This window comes from Populus trichocarpa, chromosome 4 (assembly GCF_000002775.5).
Source record: "Populus trichocarpa isolate Nisqually-1 chromosome 4, P.trichocarpa_v4.1, whole genome shotgun sequence".
NCBI classification, from domain to species: domain Eukaryota; kingdom Viridiplantae; phylum Streptophyta; class Magnoliopsida; order Malpighiales; family Salicaceae; genus Populus; species Populus trichocarpa.
The window spans coordinates 23,038,226-23,060,410 of record NC_037288.2 but is presented as its reverse complement, the minus strand read 5'-3'; the positions used below and the strand labels follow the sequence as shown (position 1 = coordinate 23,060,410).

Sequence of the window (22,185 nt, the reverse complement as noted above, 5' to 3'; positions counted from 1 at the left end):
GTATTAGAATGCACATTCTTATTATATACAAACTCAACAAACGATAAACATTCCAAACTTTTAAAGTTCTTTTGAATGACAATACATAATAAAATAGTTAATGATTTATTCATTACTTTTGTTTGATAATCTGTTTATGAATGACAAGTATTTGAAAACAATAATTTAGTTCTTAACATTTCCCATAAATCTTCAAAAAATAATTGAGAAACTTAATATCACCATTAGTTTTCCAAGGTCAACTATGGTTGGTTGGGTTATTAAAAACCTAACCAAGTCAACTGGGTTTCATTAAGCTAATTTCTTATTCAATTCAACTAAAAACACAACCTTGATTAGATTCCAAATCTTAAATTTCTTCTATCAACCAATCATGACAAACTAAGTTTAATAACTACAAACTCAATACACAAAGAAGATGGTATGACTGTGAGGCCCTGTTTGTTTGCTGAAAAATAATTTTTTTTGGAAAGTAGATTTCATGGAAAGTGAATTCTTAAAAAGTGAATTATTTTTTTATGTTTGGTAGTGTCATGAAAAATAAGTTGAAAAATATTTTCCAGTATTTAACCATGTCATGTAAAATGACCTGAAAAATAACCTATTAATATTTTGTTTTTTTTTCAAGTTTATTAAAAAGATTGGGGACTAGATTTGACAAATAAAAAATTGAAGGATGAAATTGAAAAAAATCTAGTTTCATAAATTATTTCAAATAAAACAAATAAAAATAAAAATAATGAAAACCAAATCTGATAAATTAAAAAATTAAAGGAGGATAGAATTGAAAAAAAAATCAATTTCATAAATTATTTCAAGTAAAATAAATAGCAATAAAAAGAACGGAGATCAAATCTGATAAATAAGAAATTTCAATTAAGAAAATAATAAGAAAAAAATAAATGACAATCAAAATAATAAGGATCAATGTTGGTATAAAAATAAAATTAAATAAAAAAAATTCAAAACAAAATATATAGCAATCAAAAAATTAAAAATCAAATTTAATAAAATTAACAGAAAACAAGAGACTTTTGATTTTTTTACAACTTTTTGAAAAATATTTTTCGTTTAAAATAAAAAAAACATTGTTTTAGAAATCAAGCCAAATTCTTTGATTAAAAAATATTTTTATTAACCAATTTTTTTAATAGTAAAAAAACATAAAAAAAAATTTATAGAAAATATTGCAATTTCAGATGCACACCCTTTCAGCTCATGAACTCTAAACAGATTCTCAATTCTTAACTACGAGAATGTTAGACATCTTGTTCAAGACAAAAGCCTTATTTAGCACTAAGCCAATGATGATCGAGCAATATGTCCTATGTTGTCTCATCATATCCAACCACTCCTCTCCCTCTCCCTCTCATGAATACTCATCTTTTTCTCTTGTATTTTATATTCTCAAAATGGCCATTATTTTTAATAATTATTTTTATTCAATAACATAAATACTTTTAAATTATCTTAATACTTTTTATGCGTGACAATTTAACACGGGCGTCATAAAGATGGTTCGATTGAGTTCAAGAGCATGAGCGAGGTCGAATTAAAACCCCAGAAGACCCAGCCCATGATGATGATGCCCTTCTCCTCCGGTCCCCCCGCAGTGCAGTCACAATCACGCAAGATTTCCACTGCGGGGCCCACAAGGACATGCGGGGCCCACTGTGTCGCCACGTGGAAGAGCCTCTGTTTCTCTTCTCACGAGAAGAAGAAATCCTTTTGTTATTTGCTTCTCTAACAAGACGAGCCAAGAAAAAACAAGGAGGAAGAAGATGAAGAAGAAGCTAATGTGATGTATGGATCCCCACTCCTTTCAATTCTCGCTCGCTCATTCGCTTACTCACACATCACTTGGCATCATTGTGTTCTGTTTCTTTGCTTTGCTTCTAAAAAAATCAAATCTTTCTTGCAGGAGTAGTGTTGTCTGTAAAAAAGCTAAAAACAGAAGTGAAGTTTGAAAGAACAACCTGTCTGAAACAAAAAAATATCTCTCATTTTCAAAGGGTATTCGCATTTCTAGGAAATATCCAGATCCGAAATACCCTCTCTTTCTCTTTCAATCTTGCTGTCGCACAATAACCTTGCAAAGACCAAAAAAGGGTCCAAATTTATCCTTTTTTTCTTTTTTGCCTTGTAATTGGGTTTTTTTTTTTCTTTTTTGCATGGTTTTAATAGTTGTCAAAAAAAGGGTCTTTCTAGTTTGTTTCTACGTTTGTATCTTTGAATGTTGTATCTCAATCTTTGTACCTGATTGGGATCTGGGTTCTTGTTGATATGTCAAAATGGTTTTTTTATTGATCTTTTGATTTGAGGATCTGGGTTGATCTTAGTTTTTTCAAAGTTTTCTTCTTGGGGCATTTACCATTGATTCTTATGTTTATCATTTGTTTCCTTTGAATTGGTGATCTGGGTTCTCCTTGTTGTGTTAGAGCTTGATATCAAAAGTTAAGAATTTTCAACTTTCAAGAACTACATTGATTGATTAGATGCGGAGTAGGATAAGTTAGGACATTTATACGTTGGAGATGATGATATTTTGGGGTTGATGCTGGAAAGAATTGTAGTAAAACCAGTCACACGGTTGAGAATTCTGGATTGGAATTATGGGATGCATTTGCTCGAAAGGCGGTCGAGCAAATAATTTTTTAGACAATAATGTGAGAAGAAAAGAAAAAAACAAGCCTGCCAAACGGCTAGTCTCTTTATCCAGAAAAGATGAAGTCGTGGTAGAGGTTGATGGCAGTGCTAATGATGCCACAGCTAGCTTGATATCGAATCAACCTGGAAACGATAACGTGGAGTATGCTCCAGTATCATCCGATGAGGGGGAAAAGAAGGAAATAATCGAAAAGGCTAATAATCGAATGAGTTCTAGTATAGTGAGTATGAGCAATGGAGAGAGAGGAGCACAGGTTGTTGCTGGTTGGCCTTCTTGGCTCACTGCTGTAGCTGGAGAAGCAATCAATGGATGGGTGCCTCGAAGGGCAGATTCATTTGAGAAGCTGGATAAGGTCAGTTTGGTGTATGTCTCCATGATTCTCGTTGTTTTTGTCTTGTCCATTGACAATTTGAGTGAATTGTCAAAAAAAAAGTGGTTTCATTTTCCCCTTTCCATGAACTTGAAAATAATTGCTAATTGGTATATACATCCTGTTGGCTATAGCTTGCGATATATTCAATAACTCTTCGATGTTTAAATGTATTCTCAGCACAACCTTAACCAACACCCCTCATGTTATACCTACAATATGTGTATATGTGCAAGCATGCTTGCGGCCGCATATATCTTAGGTTCCTAATGGACAACCTAGTTTTGGGTGCATTGAGAGTGCAGTCATATTACTTTGTTCAAATTCAGTTGCCTTTTGGTCATTGGTTAAAAGATGGATGCTGTCTTTGTAGAGATTTTTGTTTTCTCTGGAAATGTAATTTCTTTCTGAATTTTTTACCCTTGACTACTTTGATATTCTTGTAAGAATAAATGTTCTGTTTACCCCTGAAAGTTTTTGAACAGTAAAATTGACAAAAATGGTGAAACATGCTAGTCCGAGGGATGGAGGCGCTGTTATGTTACTGCAGGCAACGAGTCATGTCTCTTGCAAAATGGCTTCTTCCCTGAAGCAAGTATTCTTCTAGGTTCTGTTGGACAAGCACTCCTCTCAGATTTGTTTGTTTCAATCAATTTGAAACTTAAAGTTTCTCAGCAACTTGGCATGTTTTTTATTTGATATGCAATGCTTGGTTTTTGAGCAACCACCATTTAGCTGTTAAATGCTGTCTACTCCTTGGTTTATTGCCCAGTTCTTTACCAGTAAACTTTTCTGCAAACAATGCAGATTGGACAGGGAACATATAGCAGTGTGTACAAAGCTCGGGATCTTGAAACAAATAAGATAGTGGCATTGAAGAAGGTGCGCTTTGCTAATATGGATCCAGAAAGTGTTCGCTTTATGGCAAGAGAAATCATTGTTTTGCGCAGGCTTGATCACCCAAATGTTATGAAGCTTGAGGGTGTCATTGCTTCAAGAATGTCTGGCAGTTTATACCTTGTATTTGAATATATGGAGCATGACCTTGCAGGGCTTTTGGCCTCACCAGGGATTAAATTCACCGAAGCACAGGTTCTTGCTCTGTCTCATTTGAACTTTAACTGCGAGAATAATTGATACATAATATTTTGGATCCTAACATAATTTGACAAGAAAAAAAAAACAAGAAGAAGAAGAAATTTTATGACAAACTCTAGAGTGGCTATTTCAAGTACAGTTTTGAACTCTTTTGAAAATGTCAAGAACCCAGGTGAAACTTGCCTAACTCAATATATTGACGTGAGTGTCTGAAAGCCACCTAATTTCCTATGGGTTAGTTCTAAGAAATGGCTTTTTGCATCAAATTTTTATTTTCCTTGGCAATCCATAATAACACTATTTATGGTTTTTCCTCATCAAGCCACTAGAAAGGCCAGCAAAATGAAAACGTTTATAATAAAAGGAAGCTAGGAGATTTTTTCTCCCATTAAGATAAGCAGGTTGTACGTGCAATGATGATTTTCAACTGAATTTTTGTCTCTGCGATCCATCCTCACCCAATTTCAAAGATTTGGTCCTTTACCGGATCTTATTTCTTCACAGCAAATGAATGAACTTGGCTAATCTATTACCATATTTTTTTCTTTATTAAAGGTTGATCTGAAGTTTTTTTCCTGCAGATTAAATGTTACATGCAGCAGCTGCTTCATGGACTTGAACATTGCCACAACCGTGGGGTATTGCACCGTGATATAAAGGGATCAAATCTTCTGATTGACACTAATGGCAATCTCAAGATTGCTGATTTTGGACTGGCAACTTTTTTCTCTTCACCTCAGAAGCAGCCTCTAACAAGTCGGGTAGTTACATTGTGGTACAGACCTCCAGAGCTTTTGCTTGGTGCCACAGACTATGGAGTTGCTGTGGATCTATGGAGCGCTGGTTGCATTCTTGCAGAATTGTTTGCTGGGAAGCCTATCATGCCTGGAAGAACTGAGGTAGCTTTCTTTTTATATAATTGAAATAATGCCTTAATATATTATTAACTTGTTAAGCATATTGAATTGTTAATTGTTGATCCTTGACTCGAAGTGGCAATTTCCAATGGTGAAATACCCTAAATTATGAATTATGCCAACATAGGAACATTTACAATTTTTTTTTTCCTGTTTATGAGGTCATGTTGCGGCCTAGTGATCATCTCATGAATGGCTGTCTTAATAGACCTGCTGATCAAAAGATCTGTTTTGAGTATTGTCCATTAATGGCTAACTGTTTGGCCATCATGACCTTGATCACTGTGACAGCAGGTGTCTCTGCATCAATCTAGGGAAAAATCTCTCAGATCAACAACTGTTGGCATATGGAGGTTTCTTTATGGTATGTGGATTTGCCAGAAGATGGCTTCTACAGATGAGAGCAGCAAGATCAGCATCATGACATGTTATATGGCATTGTTTACTTTCAGATTTATGGTCACTGGCAATTAGGTTCCTGAAAATTGTGTTTTTGCATCAATGACACAATCTTAATCCTTCATGCAATGTGTTTGTTCAAATTTTCTATAGCTCTGCTGAACCTATGTTACTTTCATCTGTTGAATAATGTAGCCTGGAAGATTGATGAAAGAATGTTATTGCATATTCACATTTAGCCAAATTATTTGGGTGTCAAGATCTTATGTCTATCATTTGTAGGTGGAGCAACTGCACAAAATCTTCAAACTTTGTGGGTCTCCTTCTGATGAGTACTGGAAGAGATCAAAACTGCCACATGCAACCATTTTCAAACCTCAGCATCCTTATAAACGTTGTGTTGCTGAGACATATAAGGACTTTCCGTCATCAGCTTTGTCCCTGCTTGATGTCCTTCTTGCAGTAGAACCTGAGCCCCGTGGTACTGCTTTTTCAGCACTTGATAGTGAGGTAATTCGAGTTCTATATTACAATATGATTTCACCTTGTGAATTTTTGTGAGTCTTAAACGTCTACAAGTGCAAGTCTTCTTCACTTGCTATATTTTCCACATATGTTGGGGCTGTTTTCCCTAGGATTTTTGAAGCAGAAGCATTATTTATCCGATTATCATATTACACTCGATTAATTGTTAATGCTTAGTTTCGGATTTACAGGGTGTTTGACACAACTTCTGCTTCTACGTTTAGGTGCTTTTCAAAAGTGTTTTTGGCTTAAAAAACATTAAATTGATTTTTTTTCAAGTGTTTTTGAATGGTTTTGATGTGCTTGATATCAAAAAAATTTAAAAAAATCTGAATTTTTTTTTTTCATTTTGATGTATTTTAAAGTGAAAAGCTATTTTGAAAAGCACCCTGTACTACAATCCAAAACACCCCTTTATAATATCACCCTGAGCAGTTAGCAAAAGTAAAATCCGAGTCCTGAACGTCCTTCCTGCAGTAAAGTTTGTCTGCTAGTTTGACTCTGCCTATGAGTGGATAAATTGATGAAAAAAGGCATGGCTATTGCTAAAGAAGAGGATGGTGATCGAAACAGCATTCATAATGGGTTAGTTCACCTGTCACAAGTGGTGATAAAAATAGAACCCTTTAATTATTCTACACTTCTTTTTTCGTTGGTGGTATTATCAGGGTTTGTGATGCTTATATTAACTTTCTATGCATTCCACTCTGTTAATTTGGAACTTGCATGCTTTAAATGATTAAATCTCAGGAATTTTTTCTCTTCCCCAGTTCTTCAAGATGAAGCCTCTTCCTTGTGATCCATCAAGTTTGCCCAAGTACCCACCAACCAAGGAGTTTGATGTAAAGTTTCGGGATGAGGATGCTAGAAGGTAAAGAACTTCACCATATTATTTTCCCCTAGCATCTGTCTTTTTGACAAGAGTTGGATGTGGCCTTGTTATTGCAAATCATCAAAAGCAGTTAAGCTGCCCCTTTTCCTTTTGTTATTAATAATAAAAAAGGTTGTTTTTGTGATGAATAAAACTCAAAAGTAATAACAATGTTTGTTTGTGGATTACTGTGATGCCCTTAATCAGACACATAATCTCTGAACCCGATGACTGTTTGTCTAGCTTCCGTCACTAATATAAACTTGGAAATATAAACTTTTAATGGATTCAATGATGGAGAAATCCTCAATCAGGACCTGATATCGATTTAGTAATGGTTGAATTTTATTTTTCCTGCACTTTATTTATGCCACCTCTTTATCATCTTGCAACCAGGCGGAGAGCAGTTGGAGGTAAAGGACGTGGACATGAATCAACTAGAAGGAGTTCGAAAGAAAGTAAAGCTGTGCCAGCACCAGATGCCAATGCAGAGTTGCAGGCATCCATACAGGTAAATTGTGACTGTATTTTCCTGAAGGTTCCTATAGTTATTTATGCTATGGAGAACTAGTTTTTTAGGTCATGATTTACCTCTGTTATATGTCTAATACAGAAGCGACAAGGGCAGTCTAACCAAATAAGCATCAGTGAACAGTACAATCATGAAGAAGATGGTGGTTCTGGCTATCCTATTGGTCCTGCCAAAGGAACAACAAGAAATGTCTACTCTCATTCTGGCCAGTCAATGCATCCTACAAACTTTGGATCTTCACGTAATATGAATATCAATGATGCTGCTCTTAGGGCTCCTAGCCAAGACTTTATTTCTCCAAGGCAGACTGCAGAGTTGAGCGCTCAGAGATCTTTTGTTCAACGGGAAGCAGTCCTGTCTAGATTTTCTAATTCAGTTGCAGTTAGAGGCGATTCACACTTTCAAGGTTGCAGTTCAACTAACATGAATTCGCACTGGCCAGAGGAGAGTTTTAATGTTAGATACAACAATCTGGACGATTCCTCCCACAGTCTATTAGGCGGGCCAAATTTCTCGCATAAGAAGCCTGGTTTGGAGTCTACAATGGTAAAGGAATTACTCCAGCAATTATATGTTTAATAATCTTCTTCCTCGTCCGTGTCATGATTCATTCAATTAATGTAGTTGGAAGAATGACAAAAAGGCTGCCTTGACCCCTCTGATTCAGTCATTCCTGGTTTTTGAGTGGAACTGGACGTTGTGAAAAATTAAATTTGGATTACATGAAAAATTAATTGAAATGCAAATGCAAGGTTATGTCTAGTCTGATTGCTTATTGCTCTCAATATGGAGGCATTGAGTGACACTGGCTCTTTCAAAATCTAGTGATGTGCTTGCAAAGCTAACAATGTGTATAACTTGTTTCAGGACAGGGTTAAAATTTTGCATTTGTACCTTGAATGGTTATTTAAGACTTTTGTTTGTTCACTCGAAACTTTTTGTAGAAATGCACTAATCACTTGCACTGTTTGCTTGTGGCCTCAGGGTTATTCTGCAAAGAAAGGACGTGTTCATTACTCTGGACCATTGGTGCCTCAAGGTGGAAACATTGAGGAAATGCTCAAAGAGCACGAGAGACAAATCCAGCGAGCTATGCGTAAAGCTTGTTTGGAAAAGAACAACAATGAAAGTGGACAGTCTCAATCACTACTTTATCATCAGAGAATAAATGGTCAATGACCCTGGGTTAAGAGAGCATGGCAAATGACATAACTTTTTATATTCCTTAATGACAATTAAGGAATATCAGTGGCATCTTTCCATCAGATAGTTACAAGCATCTTCCATAATTGGCATGACATCGAACAGCAAAATGGAGAGAAATGAATGAAATGCCAATCAAATCCATCACCTCTGGTGTAGTACAAGATTGGCGATGGATTTTTCATGACACCAACCAAGTATGTGTTTGCCAAATCACTCTCTTTGGTTTGTCCAGTTTCAAAGGTATACTTTGTACAGCTGAAAATCTGATTGTTATTTTTTTTTGGATCAATTTTCCCTCATTCTGTGGAGAGGCTGCAATAATCCCAGATGCCACTCCAAAATGTTGCTCGGGGTAGCTTTATAACAATACAAAGTGTAACTCGTTCTTTTCTTTGCCCTAGCAGGCACATGATGAATAGCAATATAATGAATATATATATAAAAAAAAAAACCATTTGATTCTGGATTATTGAGTAGAATTTCTGTGTTTCCTTTGTTTCAATCACAGATACATTTTCCTTTGCTTTTCTTGAAAATCCTATCGTTTCTCCAGAGGGGATTTGAGCTTGGATCTTCTCTTAATAAAAGAGGTGTTGCTAACTTCTTAAAGGTCTTGTCTTGGCCTTGTTACAATTGCTCTCTTAAATTCCCTTAAAATTCTACTTAAAAAAGAGTCTCGGTGAAGAAGAAAACAATTGTGGCAAGGCATTGAAATGATCTCTCTCTGCACCAAAAAAATAAAAATAAATAATCAATGATATACAAAAAAACCCAAGATTTCTTCTTTGTTTTCCTTTATATTACCAGGAAGTAGTGGTAAATGTTCACAAGTGTGGTGCTTTTTCATTTGAGAAGTTATCCTACCAGTTCATCCAGAAGGCTTTAGCTTGAGGTTTTTGATTACCTTTCTACATAATAATCTGTAAAATAACTTCTTTTTTTTGGCAGAAAAAGATTATCTGGCTGCAGTCCTACAAGTATTTTAAAATTGTAATCGCGGTCACGGCCAAACGCAATTTATACTACACCTGACCAAACTGTCAAACAGACCAAAACAAGTTTGCATATACGTTCAGTTCCTTGACCACAAAACAAGTCTGAAACTTGGAGAGGTGCACAAGAAAGACAGCACCCTCTACTCCATAGTCCAAACCCACATGGCCACAAACCAAGAATTAGAAGTCCATAATGTTAACAGAACAAAGAAACTCAGAAAAACTGTCAACATACCACCAAACTTGCAGGTCTACCAACAAAAAAGCTTGCTTCGTCCATAAACTTTGCAGCTATGTAGTCTTCATCAAGTATCCATCCAATCCAGTGTTCCTTCCCTTCATGTCTAAGCATCAAGAAGCAATCACTACCTTCAACTCTCAAACTCTCCACTTCTCAACTCAAACCTACCGAAATATATTCTTTGCATGCAGCTTCCAAAACACAAACAAACAATATCCAGTCCCCTTTACTTTTCCATTCCAAACCCGAAAAGTGCAAGGACCTTTTTTTGAGTTTCTCTCGCTCTATCCCAAAGATCAAATCCAATATGAGGCCTAAAGGCCAACAAATCACCAATCTTAAGATGCTCCTCTTTGGTGTCTTCCTTGCTTTCTTTGTGCTTTTCGTGTTGCGATCAGGCATGCCGTCTTCCCAGGAAAGTCCATCTCCCACCTCTCAACCAGGAGTTTTAAACCCCATGAAAGAAGCTAGAGAAACAAATTGCTCACAAGCATGCACTCAGATCCCACGCTCCCTAACTCAAGCTCTCGTTCACTACACAACCTCAACCATCACCCCACAGCAGACACGCAAAGAAATATCAGTGAGTGCCAAAGTTTTAGAAAAGAAATCCCCATGTAACTTCTTGGTTTTTGGCCTCGGTCATGATAGCCTTATGTGGAGTGCACTCAACTACGGTGGACGAACAGTTTTCTTAGAAGAAGATGAAGCTTGGATTGCGCAAATTAAACGCCGGTTTCCCATGTTAGAGTCCCATCATGTCACATATGACAGCAAGGTGAATGAAGCTGCCAATCTCATGGAAGTAGGCAAGGGACCGGAGTGCACAGCAGTTGGTGATCCGAAGTTCTCCATGTGCCAACTTGCCATGAAAGGTTTGCCTGGTGAAGTTTATGAGATAGAATGGGACTTGATCATGGTTGATGCACCAACAGGCTACCATGATGAGGCACCAGGGAGAATGACTGCCATATTTACAGCTGGAATGATGGCACGAAACAGGAAAGAGGGAGAGACCGATGTTTTTGTGCACGATGTGAACAGAGAGGTGGAAGATAAGTTCTCCAAGTCATTTCTTTGTGAAGGATATATGAAGAAACAAGTTGGAAGGTTAAGGCACTTCACCATCCCTAGCCACAGGGATGACTTGGACAGACCCTTTTGCCCAGAGTAGATTTTCTTGTTTTTTCTTTCTTTCTAAAAAGTCCCATTTCCTACACTAATTTCCATGCACTTGCGAAGAAATTTGCTATCATTTTGGAAAAACATGCATGGCTTTTACTGAATAGGCAGCTAAAAGCATATTGAAGATTTCTCTTCACTGTCATTGAATTGATGCTTGGTAAATACCAGAGTATACATAGAAAATGCGAAAGGTTGAAGTTTCTCAAGTCGTATATACCAACGAGGGGTCTTTTGACAGTAACAACTCTCATCTCTTATGCCTGATCATCAGATGGTAAATTCTTTTACCAGAGAGAAATTGCCCAGCATTTGTCTTTCTAATTTTTCAGATTCTGTAGGACAATAGTACTTAGCACGCACACAAAACAGCCCTATCTTCACATATTTACAAGGAATCAAATCCAGAGAATTTATCAAAATAGAGGAACTTGATGCCATAATGCAGAAATTCTGGTCCCTGCCGATATATTTCTAACATGATATCACCAGTTGTACACAACATACTTCCAGGATGATTTATTGTCACGTACCAAAGAATTCTTGAAAAAAGAAACGAACTTACAGAGGGACACTATAAAAAAATAAAAGTTTTTCAAAATTCATCCATCAAACAATCAGCAGTTTGTTCGTGACACAATTCCTGATCAAGATAGATTTGAAATGAGAATTACTGAGAACAGAAATACAATATAACCTAACAGACTCAATATTTATAATTGTATAGAGAAAATGCATTACCAGGAAAACACAAGGGTAGAGAATACTTATAATGGAAGAAAAACCATCTCTGAATTCCCAAAACATCTATATCTAGTTTGTAGAAACCAACAAGAGGAACACAGCATCTTAGACAACAAAAGGAGACAGTTAATGCAATAACAGACCTCCTTTTACAACTAACTGAAATCCAGGAGCAAATTTCTTGAAAGAACTCTGCATCCCGGAGCTTCTTCAAAGTAACTTGTATGGGAAAGTCATCAGCTTTGAAATCAAGTAATGAAAAACCTCTAAACCATATTTCCATGCACCGTTGTAACTACCTGTTGCTGTAGGATAAAAGGACAAAAGCCAAATTTCAGAACATAAATTTTTTTAGCACAACACAGCCATATATGGCAGTAAGATAACTTGAATGTGTTTTCAAGGAAAACAGAAGTCAAGAACAAATTTTGAACTGGAAAAGCATTATGACAAAATCATAAGGTTCATGTATAGAATTAAGCTACCATCATTGGATGCTAGCAAAGATAAGGAACATTTCCTCCAACAAACAAGTGTAGCTTTTCAATCTGAGACATAATGCCGATGTACTACATGGCTATCTGATTAATTTTAAGAACTACGTAAAATAATCTACAAACTGGTAGGAATAAGCAGCTATATGGAGACTCAAACCAGCAGTCAGATAGAAGCATCTCCTAACCCAAGTCGATAAGCTTAAAAACAAGCTCAGAGCAGTTTAAACAGCAAGCCACAGTCAACACTTAATTAGACAAAACAAATCTGTTCCGAAACAGAAATAGAATCAGAATGAGTAAATAAAGCCAGCACACAAAAGGAAATAGGCTGATCTTTAGCCTGAGAGTTGGGTACCAATTCAACTGATAAGAAGTTAACATTCAAGCACTTTCTATGCTTAATTAACCAGGACAGGAATAAGGACAAACACGGGATACATCAGAAAATCTAAATACATTATAAATACATGCGATTATAAAAAATAAAGGAAATAGTTTACTGGCCACAAACAAAAGGACAAGTCTCACAACAACAAAGGCCACATTCCTGTAGATAAATTTAAGTTGGCACGTGAATGAATCCTCTCACCTCAACAAAAAGATGGCAGTTGGCTGTCCAGGAGAAGGAGGATTTTGATCCAACAGAGAGGAAAAACTACCAGCTTTGGCTCTAGCATCATGGTCATTTGCAGACAATATTTCCACCAACTCCAGACCAATTTGCCTCTTGATCAAGTCTGAGTTCTCCTGAAGAACCTCAATCTCACCGAACGGAAGCTTCAGATTCAAGGCTTGAACCCCAATAGCAATAGCCTCTTCCTTTTTGAACCTCAAGAAAGGCATACAAAGCTTTTGCACTTTCTTAAAGTTTGCATCTTGACCAACCGAACTTTTTTGCAGTGCCTCTAATATCTCCCCTTCTGGTGCAAAAGTACCTGTGTTTCTGTCAAATTTGCTCTGAAGTATATTCAAGCATTCTGCTTTCCATCCATCAAACTGCTCATTCACATATATCAAACCTGTAATCTTCTCTTCAGTTAGTGTTGCAGCAGGAGCTCCCTTCTTATTGGATTTCTTTGAACCCATGATTTGCTTTTGAAGAAGTTTCCTCATCAAAACAATTGAATCTTGCAAGTACTTGTTGGAAGCCTTAAGAGTTTCATCCGGAAAATCAGCTGTAGGCCAGCCAGCATTCACAACTAATCCATCCTTCCTCAGAAGCTCCCTCCAAACATGTTCAGCATAGTGTGGGCAGATAGGAGTGATAAGCCGTGTCTGCACATCAATATAACGCCATACCAAGTCACGATTCATGCCCCCACTTCCACAAGATAACCTGTACTCATCTCTGGCAGCTTGGAGATCATAGCATCCAGTCTTTAGAGCCTCTCTAAACATGCATTTTTCATAATTCTTCTTTGTCGTTAAAACAGCAATGTTTATTTCATTTTCAAACACCCGATCAGCATAAGTAGATGGTGGTCCTGTTCTCAAGGATACCTCTGCAGCTAAAACCTCTTCAATCCATGCAATCTCTTTAGTGAGGCGAAGGATTGCAGAATTTGCAGTCTCAAATACAAAGTTAGCATCATCCACACCATCTCCAGCATCAGCTAGACTGAACCGAGTAGCATCAGCAGAAAATTCCTCAATGGCCTGACGCAGTGTCCTGAAATTTCCTGTGGACTTAGACATCTTCTCTGAATTGAGCATAATGTGTCCATTACATCTGAATCCGCGTGGCCAGTGATGCTTGGCCATGATTGCTGTGTGGTTGAAGATGCAGAATGTCAGATGATTCTGAATGAGGTCCTTTCCAGAGACTCGAAGATCAAACGGGTACCAATATGTAAACTCCTGTTTCATCTTATTAAGAATAGATGGTTCTATTTTTGATGATTTTGGGTATGAACCATCACAGAAGATAAAATTCCAGACATCGTCAGTCATTTCCTCAGGTCTAATAGGATGGGTCTTGTTAGAACCATACATGTCCTCATTATGTAGAAAGTGGGCAACAGTGTAATAAGCCATGTAAATAGTGGAGTCAGATAATGACTCAACAAGAAAATCTGGATCCCATGGAATGCGCGTACCAAGCCCGAAAGATCGTGAGCAAGCCCACCGATTTAGCCAGCCCAAAGTATGCTCAAAGCCATGTTTTGTCTCATCAGTGTAGAGATTCATCTGGGATAAGCACTCCTCAGCCAATTTCTTCCATTCAAGATCATCATATGTGAGGTACCATTGGTCTGTTAGAGCCACAACACATTCATCACCAGACCTTGACATGACACGCTTCTCAGGCTCGCTATACATAACTGCCTCACCTGTCTCAATGAGCTTGGTCCTTATCAATAACTTTGCTTCTTGGACTTTCCTCCCTGCACATTCTCCAACAAGCATGGTTCCATCAGTAAATCCTTTCAAGTATGTCAACCTCTTAGCTTCAGCAAGCTTCTCTTTCTCATTTTGGCTCTTAATTTTCAGGTCCATGCAAACCTTTTCAGCAGCCTTATCACCATATTCTGGAATATTGATTATGGGTATAATATCAAAAGGCACTACCCACTCATCCTTCACGCCATACTTTTCCCTGAAAGCTGGTTTCGCTTTCAAAACCTGCAATGCCATGTAATCATCAGGGGCATCGCTAGGCACACTGGTCACGATCCCTGTACCTTTGTCTGTCAGAATGGTCAACATGGGAAGCGCATAAATGACCTTGTTGAAGGAAAGTGGAGACTTCAATGGTAGACCAATCAGATCATAACCAGTCAGCTCAACCAGGCAACTAGGTTGCTTGGGGGTCTTTGAGAAGCCTTGATAGGCGAGGTTAAGGGCAGCTCTCTCTGTCAGGATGAAGACATCGGTATCATTCACTTCAAAAGCTCCATACTTGCCCTCAGGCAGTACCCATGCATTTGTTTGTCCATACATTGTCTCGGGCCTCAATGTAGCAGCAGCTAGAAACACGTTTCTTCCCTCTAATGCTTTGAATTTAGGCGGGAAAGGAGGCATCACTTCCATCTTTATAAGAGTGTAATCTTGGGGCTGCACACCTTCACCACTTGCCCTGTCATGATCTGCGCATGGCTGGTCATCCAAGGGAGAGTATACAGTGTATCTTTTATCTTTGACAATCTTCCCCATGTCCTTCAACTTCCTCATCTGCCACTGCACAAAAGAATCAAAATATGGATTCATATCTGTTGTAATAAACGATCTTCTCCAATCACATCCCAAGCCAAAATCCTTCAGATCTTCCATGGCCAGTGGTGGAAAGTAAGTCAACCATTTTTCTGGTTTCTGGAACTCTGCTATCTCACTGTCGGACAGCCCAACACTGCGCATAATCTCCCATTGGAACATCTGTCCACCTGATTTTGCCACAGCCTTAGACTTTTTTCCCTTGAACTTATCTGGTGGTTGACCAGCATTTGCATCCTCAGGCTCTGGTTGCAATTCTACTGACTCTACCTCTTTAGGGAACACAGGTGGATTGCCGAACTTTTGGATCTCCCTTGCAAGCTTATCTGCTGAGGCCTTAATAGGCATACCGGTGCAGTGAAAGCCAAAAGGAAGGAGCACGTTAGCCCCATTCAATCTGTGAAAAGCAGCAGCAAATTCAAGCTTGGAAAGTGAGAATGCATGTCCAAGATGCAAGAACCCATTCATATACGGAAATGGGAAGTTGCCAAAGAACTTCTCGCCTGGTTTAGGAGTCCCTTCACCAGGTTCAGCCCGGAAAACATCTTTCTCATCCCACCAGCCGCTGACCTTCTTCTCTATCTCCAACAGACGGTCCCTCCTTGCAAAACTTTTTCCACTCTCGGTTGCCATTACACAAAATCGACAAGAACTGCATACAGAAAAAACACACAACACCTCAGTCAGGCACCCGAAATCAAACCGCGTGAATGAATGACCATTGAATCGATATAAACTCAAATCAAAATCCAAAATCCAAAATCTTAAAAACTGCACATATCCCCTTTTAGAACTTAAATTACAGCACCAACAAATCAAAAAAAAATGAGAAAGAAAGCCAATTTTTTCATTGCTCCGTCATGAACTTGGAAAGTAGTCAGAGCCCATTAATACATATAAAAAAAAACCATTTTTCGAATAAACTGAATAAGCCCACAGACTAAAAACCGCGTAATTATACCTTGAAGCAACAGAATTGCAAATTTAGAAGAAAATAATGGAGACCCAATTCGGCCTTGGAGTGTTATATATCAAACAGATTCATTTGACTGATTTTAAGGATTGATTTACACTTTTGTTTTCGAACGAATCTGACAAAAACAAGTTAGAAAAACACACACACACAAGAGAAAGGAAAACAGAGAGTACCTGTTGTGATTCAAGACAAAACGGAGAAACACATTCCGAGGAAACACTTGAAGGTGTTGTCTCAAGAGATGAAGAGCCAGAGGATTTGACGGTGTCTTTGCGGCTTTGAAGAAGATGGAGCAGGAGGAGAAGTCTATTGCTAAGGTCGTGTAGGGTTTAATGAATTCGAGCCTATCAAGGAATCTGATGAGAGGGAAAACTACAAATAAGTATTCCAAATACTTATGTGATTTCAATTAAGTACCCAAATTTCTATATTATGAGATCTTGTCTAAAATTATAGGATTCTAAATTTCTAATATACTCGATTACATTTATGATTTTCATATATCACGGTACAAAAAAGAGAGACAATAAAAATAAAAATATATGTTTTATAGATATTTATTAATTTTTTTGATATATTAATATTAAAATATATATTTTTAATTAAAAAATATTTTTAAAAACAATTTACAACACATTACTAAACAACAATATTACTAAACGATATTAGATGTGCCTCGAGTTATATATTCTCATCTTTCACAATTTCAATTATTCTAAACATTACCTAGAATGTTGTTTTTTAATTTTAATAGTAGATTTTAATTATTATAAATAACAAAAAGATAAAAACACTTAGTGATGTATCTTAAATGATACATGAAAAATACTTTAAATAAGATTTACTTAATATACACTTTAATAAACTTTTAAGATCATCTTAATATGTTAATGTCAAAAAAAAATTTAAAAAATTATTTTGATACATTTCCGAGTAAAAATTACTTTGAAAAGCAATTATTACCACACTTCTAAACATCTAGGTTGTTACTAGCTATTTCTGGCTAGTGGTCAACTCGAACACCTTTTCTTTTTTTTTTCTTTTTTATCCTTTCCTTTCCTTTTCTTTTCTTTTCTTTTCTTTTCTATTTCTATTTCTTAAGATTTTTTGTTTTTATTTTGAAAATGTAAAATTTATTTTTTAAAATCTCTATTAATAAAGATCTAATATATTATTTGGATTATATCTTTTTATGTTTTATGAGTATATTTGTAGACACATCAATATGTGTGTTTGGTATTGTGATAATTTTGTGGTTATAATTTTTAAAAAAATATAGGTTTAGAAAAAGTATTTTTAGTTACAGTTTTTAAAAAATATGTTTCAAAAAATACATGTTTGGTTAAAATTTATATAAGGTGGATTTTTACATGCGAAGTAAATGAAAAGCAGGTATCCATAAATGAAAAATAGGTTATTATAACTTTTATAAAATTAAGATTTAAAACACACTTATTTATATATAAAGTTCAATGCAAAAAGTAGAAAATATATAATTAACGAGAAAAAAAGCTTAAACTACTGTAGTTTATTCTACACCGGGTACAAGTATTTGCATAAAAATTTTATTTAGAAAAATCAATCATGTCCTTCACAAAAAAAAAGAAGGTGTCATTAACGAGTTGATCCAAAAATTTGCATTTCAGATCTCAACCCTAAGTCAAGTCTTGAATTGAGAAATTTTAAGTTAACTCAAGTTTTAATTTAATTTGAAAATATATAAACCTGATCAAACCCAATTAACTTCCTGGGTTAATAAGTGATCAGTCAACTTGGCCAGATTAGATTAGGTTAACATCAATTTTTTTTATAAATAAAACAATATTATTTTAATTAAAAAAATTATTAACCTAGTAACATAAAAATTGACCCGAGCCGACTCTTTTTTCAAGTTAGACCTTGTTTGGATTTTAGTAACTATAAAAATGGCAATTAAGACATCTTTACAAGATGATAATTTGTTATTCTATGGTTTATTTGTGATATATTTACTAGTGATTATTATACCATGTATGAAAAATTTGTTTGGTGCATATTATAATAATAATAATAATTAATTCACTTCATTAACTAAAAAATCAAAGGATGGAAACATTACCTAAACTTGAAAGATAATAACTTGAATGAATAAATCTTTTTTAGATATAATTAGGTTTAGGTTAGTTCGGGTAAAATTTAAAGGGAAGAAGTTGGGCTTCAAGCCCATACCAAAAAATTATTAATAAACTTTAAATTTTAAAAAAATTAGATGTATATCAAATTAATTATATATTATATAGTTATAAATATTATTTTTAATTTTTATTTTTTTAATAATTTTCTATCATTTTAATATTCTAAGTTTCTAACAGCTATCATCTCAAATAAAGCAGTAGTGGTGGGCACTCCTAGCCTTGACATTGATAGTGAGACAAACAAAGGACAAAACTCTCTCTCTCTCTCTCAACTTCTTCCTTTCTTCGTCAAAGAGAAACCCCAAGATAAGAAAGACAAGCTTTGCATATCTCCCATCTCCATTTGGATCGCAATCATGAGCAACGAATAGTAAGCCATTCTCACTCCTTCTCTCTCTTTAAATTCTTTCCTTTTTTCATTTTTCGCTAACATTATCTCTTTTTTATAATGTTTTAGTGATTATCTGTTCAAGCTTTTGCTAATCGGAGACTCTTCTGTTGGGAAATCCTGTCTGCTTCTCAGATTTGCTGTGAGTTTCTTACGCTTTGGAAACTAACAATTATAAGTATACATTTTGTTAATTTTGTATGATTACACGGTTCTTAATGTGATTACTAGGAAGATGGGTTGATGTTTAGTGATTAGTGCTTTATTGGGTTTCTAATATATTGCTAATATCAGTGGTTATTGTTAAATGGGGTGGTGATTAGTGTTTAAATTCAACTGGGTTTTTTGTTTCTCACCCCGTTTCGTAATTTCTCAGGATGACTCTTATGTAGACAGCTATATCAGTACCATTGGTGTTGATTTTGTAAGTACTTCTGCTATGTTTCTCGCGCTGCTCATGTGTTTTGATGTTTTTTTAAAAAGAGTTAAAGTTGTTGGTTATTTTGTAGAAAATCAGAACTGTGGAGCAGGATGGAAAGACAATCAAGCTGCAGATTGTGAGTATAGATAACTGTCTTTTCGTTCAAAGATGGTTTCTTGTTCTGTGCCTTTTTTTATTTTTACGTATTGAAATGGAGATTGAGGGTGATCGCTAACTAGATATGTGCACATCTGTCTCGTTGGAATGGAATAACTGGTTGATACGAGTATATGGAAATTTAGCTGACTGGTGTTCTTGAGTTGAGGTGGTATGTATTCATTTGCACGCACTAATTAAGATGGTTGAAATTATGAGTCAGGTGATATTTTAGTTCAGCAGTTAAAGCCCTTTGAAATTATTTAGTGTGTGTTACCAGTCTGAAATAATGGCTCATAGTCGAGAAGTTTCAATGACTATTGCGTATGTTGTTGGTTGGCATGATAAGATTTGTGTAACATAACTATTGTCACAAATACACTTCACCTTTTTTTTCCTCCTAATGATTACACTTTTAAGTTTAACATTTAACTGGTTTTTGCTCTTTCCAGTGGGATACAGCTGGACAGGAGCGCTTCAGGACCATAACGAGCAGTTATTATCGAGGAGCACATGGGATAATTGTGAGAAATTCTCCATTCTCTCTCCCTCTCCCTCTCCCTCTCTCTCTCGCATACAAGACTGACACGCCCGCATGCATAACACGCACATGCTGATTATATGGTCTTCCCCACGTACTGCTTTTACTGATTTCTGAAAACAAACTTTATGCTTTGGGAAATTGTGCCATGATTATGTGCATTTTACTATGCTCTATGAAGTCATGATCAAAAACCTAATAATCTGTATTGTGTGGGATTGCAACAGATAGTCTATGATGTTACTGAGATGGAGAGCTTCAACAATGTCAAGCAGTGGTTGAATGAGATTGATAGATATGCAAATGATAGTGTCTGCAAGCTTTTAGTTGGGAATAAGTGTGATCTAGTTGAGAACAAGGTCGTGGACACTCAAACAGCAAAGGTACATCCATTTAAATCAGTTATCTCTGATGTGATATTAAATTTTCTTGAGGCACTATCTACCGTGCCAAGTTTCTTCTGGCCAAGTGTGCTGAACCATCAGGGAAGATCTTGTGCCGAGTTAGGACTTAGGACCAGTTCTACTCTATGCGATAACCTAGTCCTGTTAATAATTTTCGTTTACTTCAGTGGTAAGACTCGGTGCTTTCATTTAGCATTGCTAATTTGGTATGCCCTGTATATGCACCGAGGGAAAGTTTTTCTTACAGTTTCAGTAAGACCAATAAAAGTTTATTGCAACATGTACTTCTTGAAGTGCTATTTTCATGTAATATTCAATATTGTCTAGTTCCACATATAGGCGGCCCTGCATGTTGCAAAATCTTGAGATCTATGGTTCTCAAATGTACAGAACCCGAGATTTTTTTGCATGCAAATGGGCTTATCCTTCGAGAGATGATGACCAAAAGTTCCTTGAATTGTTGTTTTTGATCTATAGCCGTATTGAAAAGGTTGCTTTTGTGCATGTCTTCTAATACTAAAAAAAGGAAATCCTCCTATGGATGTATGTAAATTAAGTTTCGGTTGCATTTACTGTTGATGAAGCAATGAGTGAAATAGCAGTAAACTTGAAGGGCATTCCAACAGATGTTTTTTTAACAGATACTGGTGTCGGTTTGTAAATTGATCTTTCTTTCTTCTACCTGGATAAACTACAGGCGTTTGCAGATGAGCTTGGCATTCCTTTCCTAGAGACAAGCGCTAAAGACTCGATAAATGTGGAGCAGGCATTCTTAACCATGGCTGGTGAAATTAAGAAAAAGTAAACCCACAAATCCAACTGTGCCTGCTGCTACTAATTCAACTGCTGACTTTGATTGATTGCCAGTACCACTTGTTAATGATTAATAATCATTGTTTTATCTGGACGTCATCTCAATTAGCTATTTTAGATTTTTTAGGAGTGAATCATTTTATAGAAGACACAAGTTTTTGACACCCAAAGCCATTACTGACAGCATAAATGTGTTATTCTAAGTGCACCCTTAAACTGGAAAGGTCAGCTATTTTAAGAAATCGCAGCTTGAAAGATACTAAGATTCTGTTTTGGTGCATAGTTAAGCTTGGAGATGTTTGCCATCATATTATTAATCTCCCATGCATTATCTCTGCCAAAATCCTGTCGAATTGGTTGCTGTGATGCAGTGTATGTTGCATGTGTGATTCATGGACTAAAATTAATAAAGTTGAAATCACTTCTTGTTCCTTATTAAAGTTGAAACAGTGTTAATGCCCTTTGCATTCTTCTTTATTTTCTTCTCTCAGTTTCTTTATGCACGGAGTAGATCAAAGCGTAACTGTGTAACTGAAAATCTTTTGCAGAATGGGTAACCAGCCAACCGCTAGCAAGTCCACCGGAACTGTTCAGATGAAGGGGCAGCCAATCGAGCAGAAGAACAACTGCTGTGGTTAGCTATCCGTGTTGTAATTTTAGTTGCTTGTCCTGAGGTTCGTAGGTAAAAATGTGCTGTTCACATCGCAATCATATGGATGTTCCAGATACTGTCAGATATTCTGTGCTTTAAGTTATCTATCTGTGAAAAAAATTCTTATGTTGTTGAAGGGATGAAGATTATATTTAAATGTAATGTGAATGTTAAATATCTGAAAGAGGCAACTATTATGCTCTCT

General features: G+C 36.2%; 4 protein-coding genes across 5 annotated transcripts; 3 read left to right on the top strand and 1 right to left on the bottom strand.

The window, feature by feature from the left end:
• The first annotated feature begins 1,733 nt into the window (after positions 1-1,733).
• On the top strand, positions 1,734-9,055 carry LOC18098344 (probable serine/threonine-protein kinase At1g09600). Of its 2 annotated transcripts, none has more exons than XM_006385001.3 (9): positions 1,734-1,803; positions 1,922-3,020; positions 3,846-4,130; positions 4,718-5,035; positions 5,735-5,962; positions 6,748-6,848; positions 7,245-7,359; positions 7,462-7,926; positions 8,365-9,055. In XM_006385001.3, the coding sequence occupies exons 2-9, from the start codon at positions 2,613-2,615 to the stop codon at positions 8,557-8,559; spliced, it is 2,115 nt and encodes a 704-aa protein (XP_006385063.3). In that variant the 5' UTR covers positions 1,734-1,803; positions 1,922-2,612; the 3' UTR covers positions 8,560-9,055. The 2 variants fall into 2 exon arrangements, with proteins under 2 accessions (XP_006385063.3, XP_024454533.2); XM_024598765.2 differs by lacking the exon at positions 1,734-1,803 and adding an exon at positions 3,524-3,645 and having other exon boundaries at positions 2,871-3,020.
• Positions 9,056-9,769: 714 nt separating this feature from the next.
• LOC18098343 (glucuronoxylan 4-O-methyltransferase 1) lies at positions 9,770-11,143 on the top strand. The gene has a single exon (XM_006385000.3). The coding sequence runs from the start codon at positions 10,130-10,132 to the stop codon at positions 10,994-10,996; it is 867 nt and encodes a 288-aa protein (XP_006385062.3). The 5' UTR covers positions 9,770-10,129; the 3' UTR covers positions 10,997-11,143.
• Positions 11,144-11,581: 438 nt separating this feature from the next.
• LOC18098342 (leucine--tRNA ligase, cytoplasmic) lies at positions 11,582-16,773 on the bottom strand. Its single transcript, XM_006384999.3, has 3 exons — positions 16,605-16,773; positions 12,835-16,107; positions 11,582-12,053 (listed from the first exon to the last, which is right to left on the bottom strand). The coding sequence occupies exons 2-3, from the start codon at positions 16,086-16,088 to the stop codon at positions 12,044-12,046; spliced, it is 3,264 nt and encodes a 1,087-aa protein (XP_006385061.2). The 5' UTR covers positions 16,089-16,107; positions 16,605-16,773; the 3' UTR covers positions 11,582-12,043.
• Positions 16,774-18,807: 2,034 nt separating this feature from the next.
• On the top strand, positions 18,808-22,157 carry LOC18098341 (ras-related protein RABD1). Its single transcript, XM_006384998.3, has 8 exons — positions 18,808-18,975; positions 19,063-19,135; positions 19,370-19,417; positions 19,503-19,550; positions 20,023-20,094; positions 20,339-20,494; positions 21,213-21,316; positions 21,877-22,157. Exons 1-8 carry the CDS (start codon positions 18,962-18,964, stop codon positions 21,965-21,967), a joined length of 606 nt encoding a protein of 201 aa, XP_006385060.1. The 5' UTR covers positions 18,808-18,961; the 3' UTR covers positions 21,968-22,157.
• Positions 22,158-22,185: the final 28 nt, after the last annotated feature.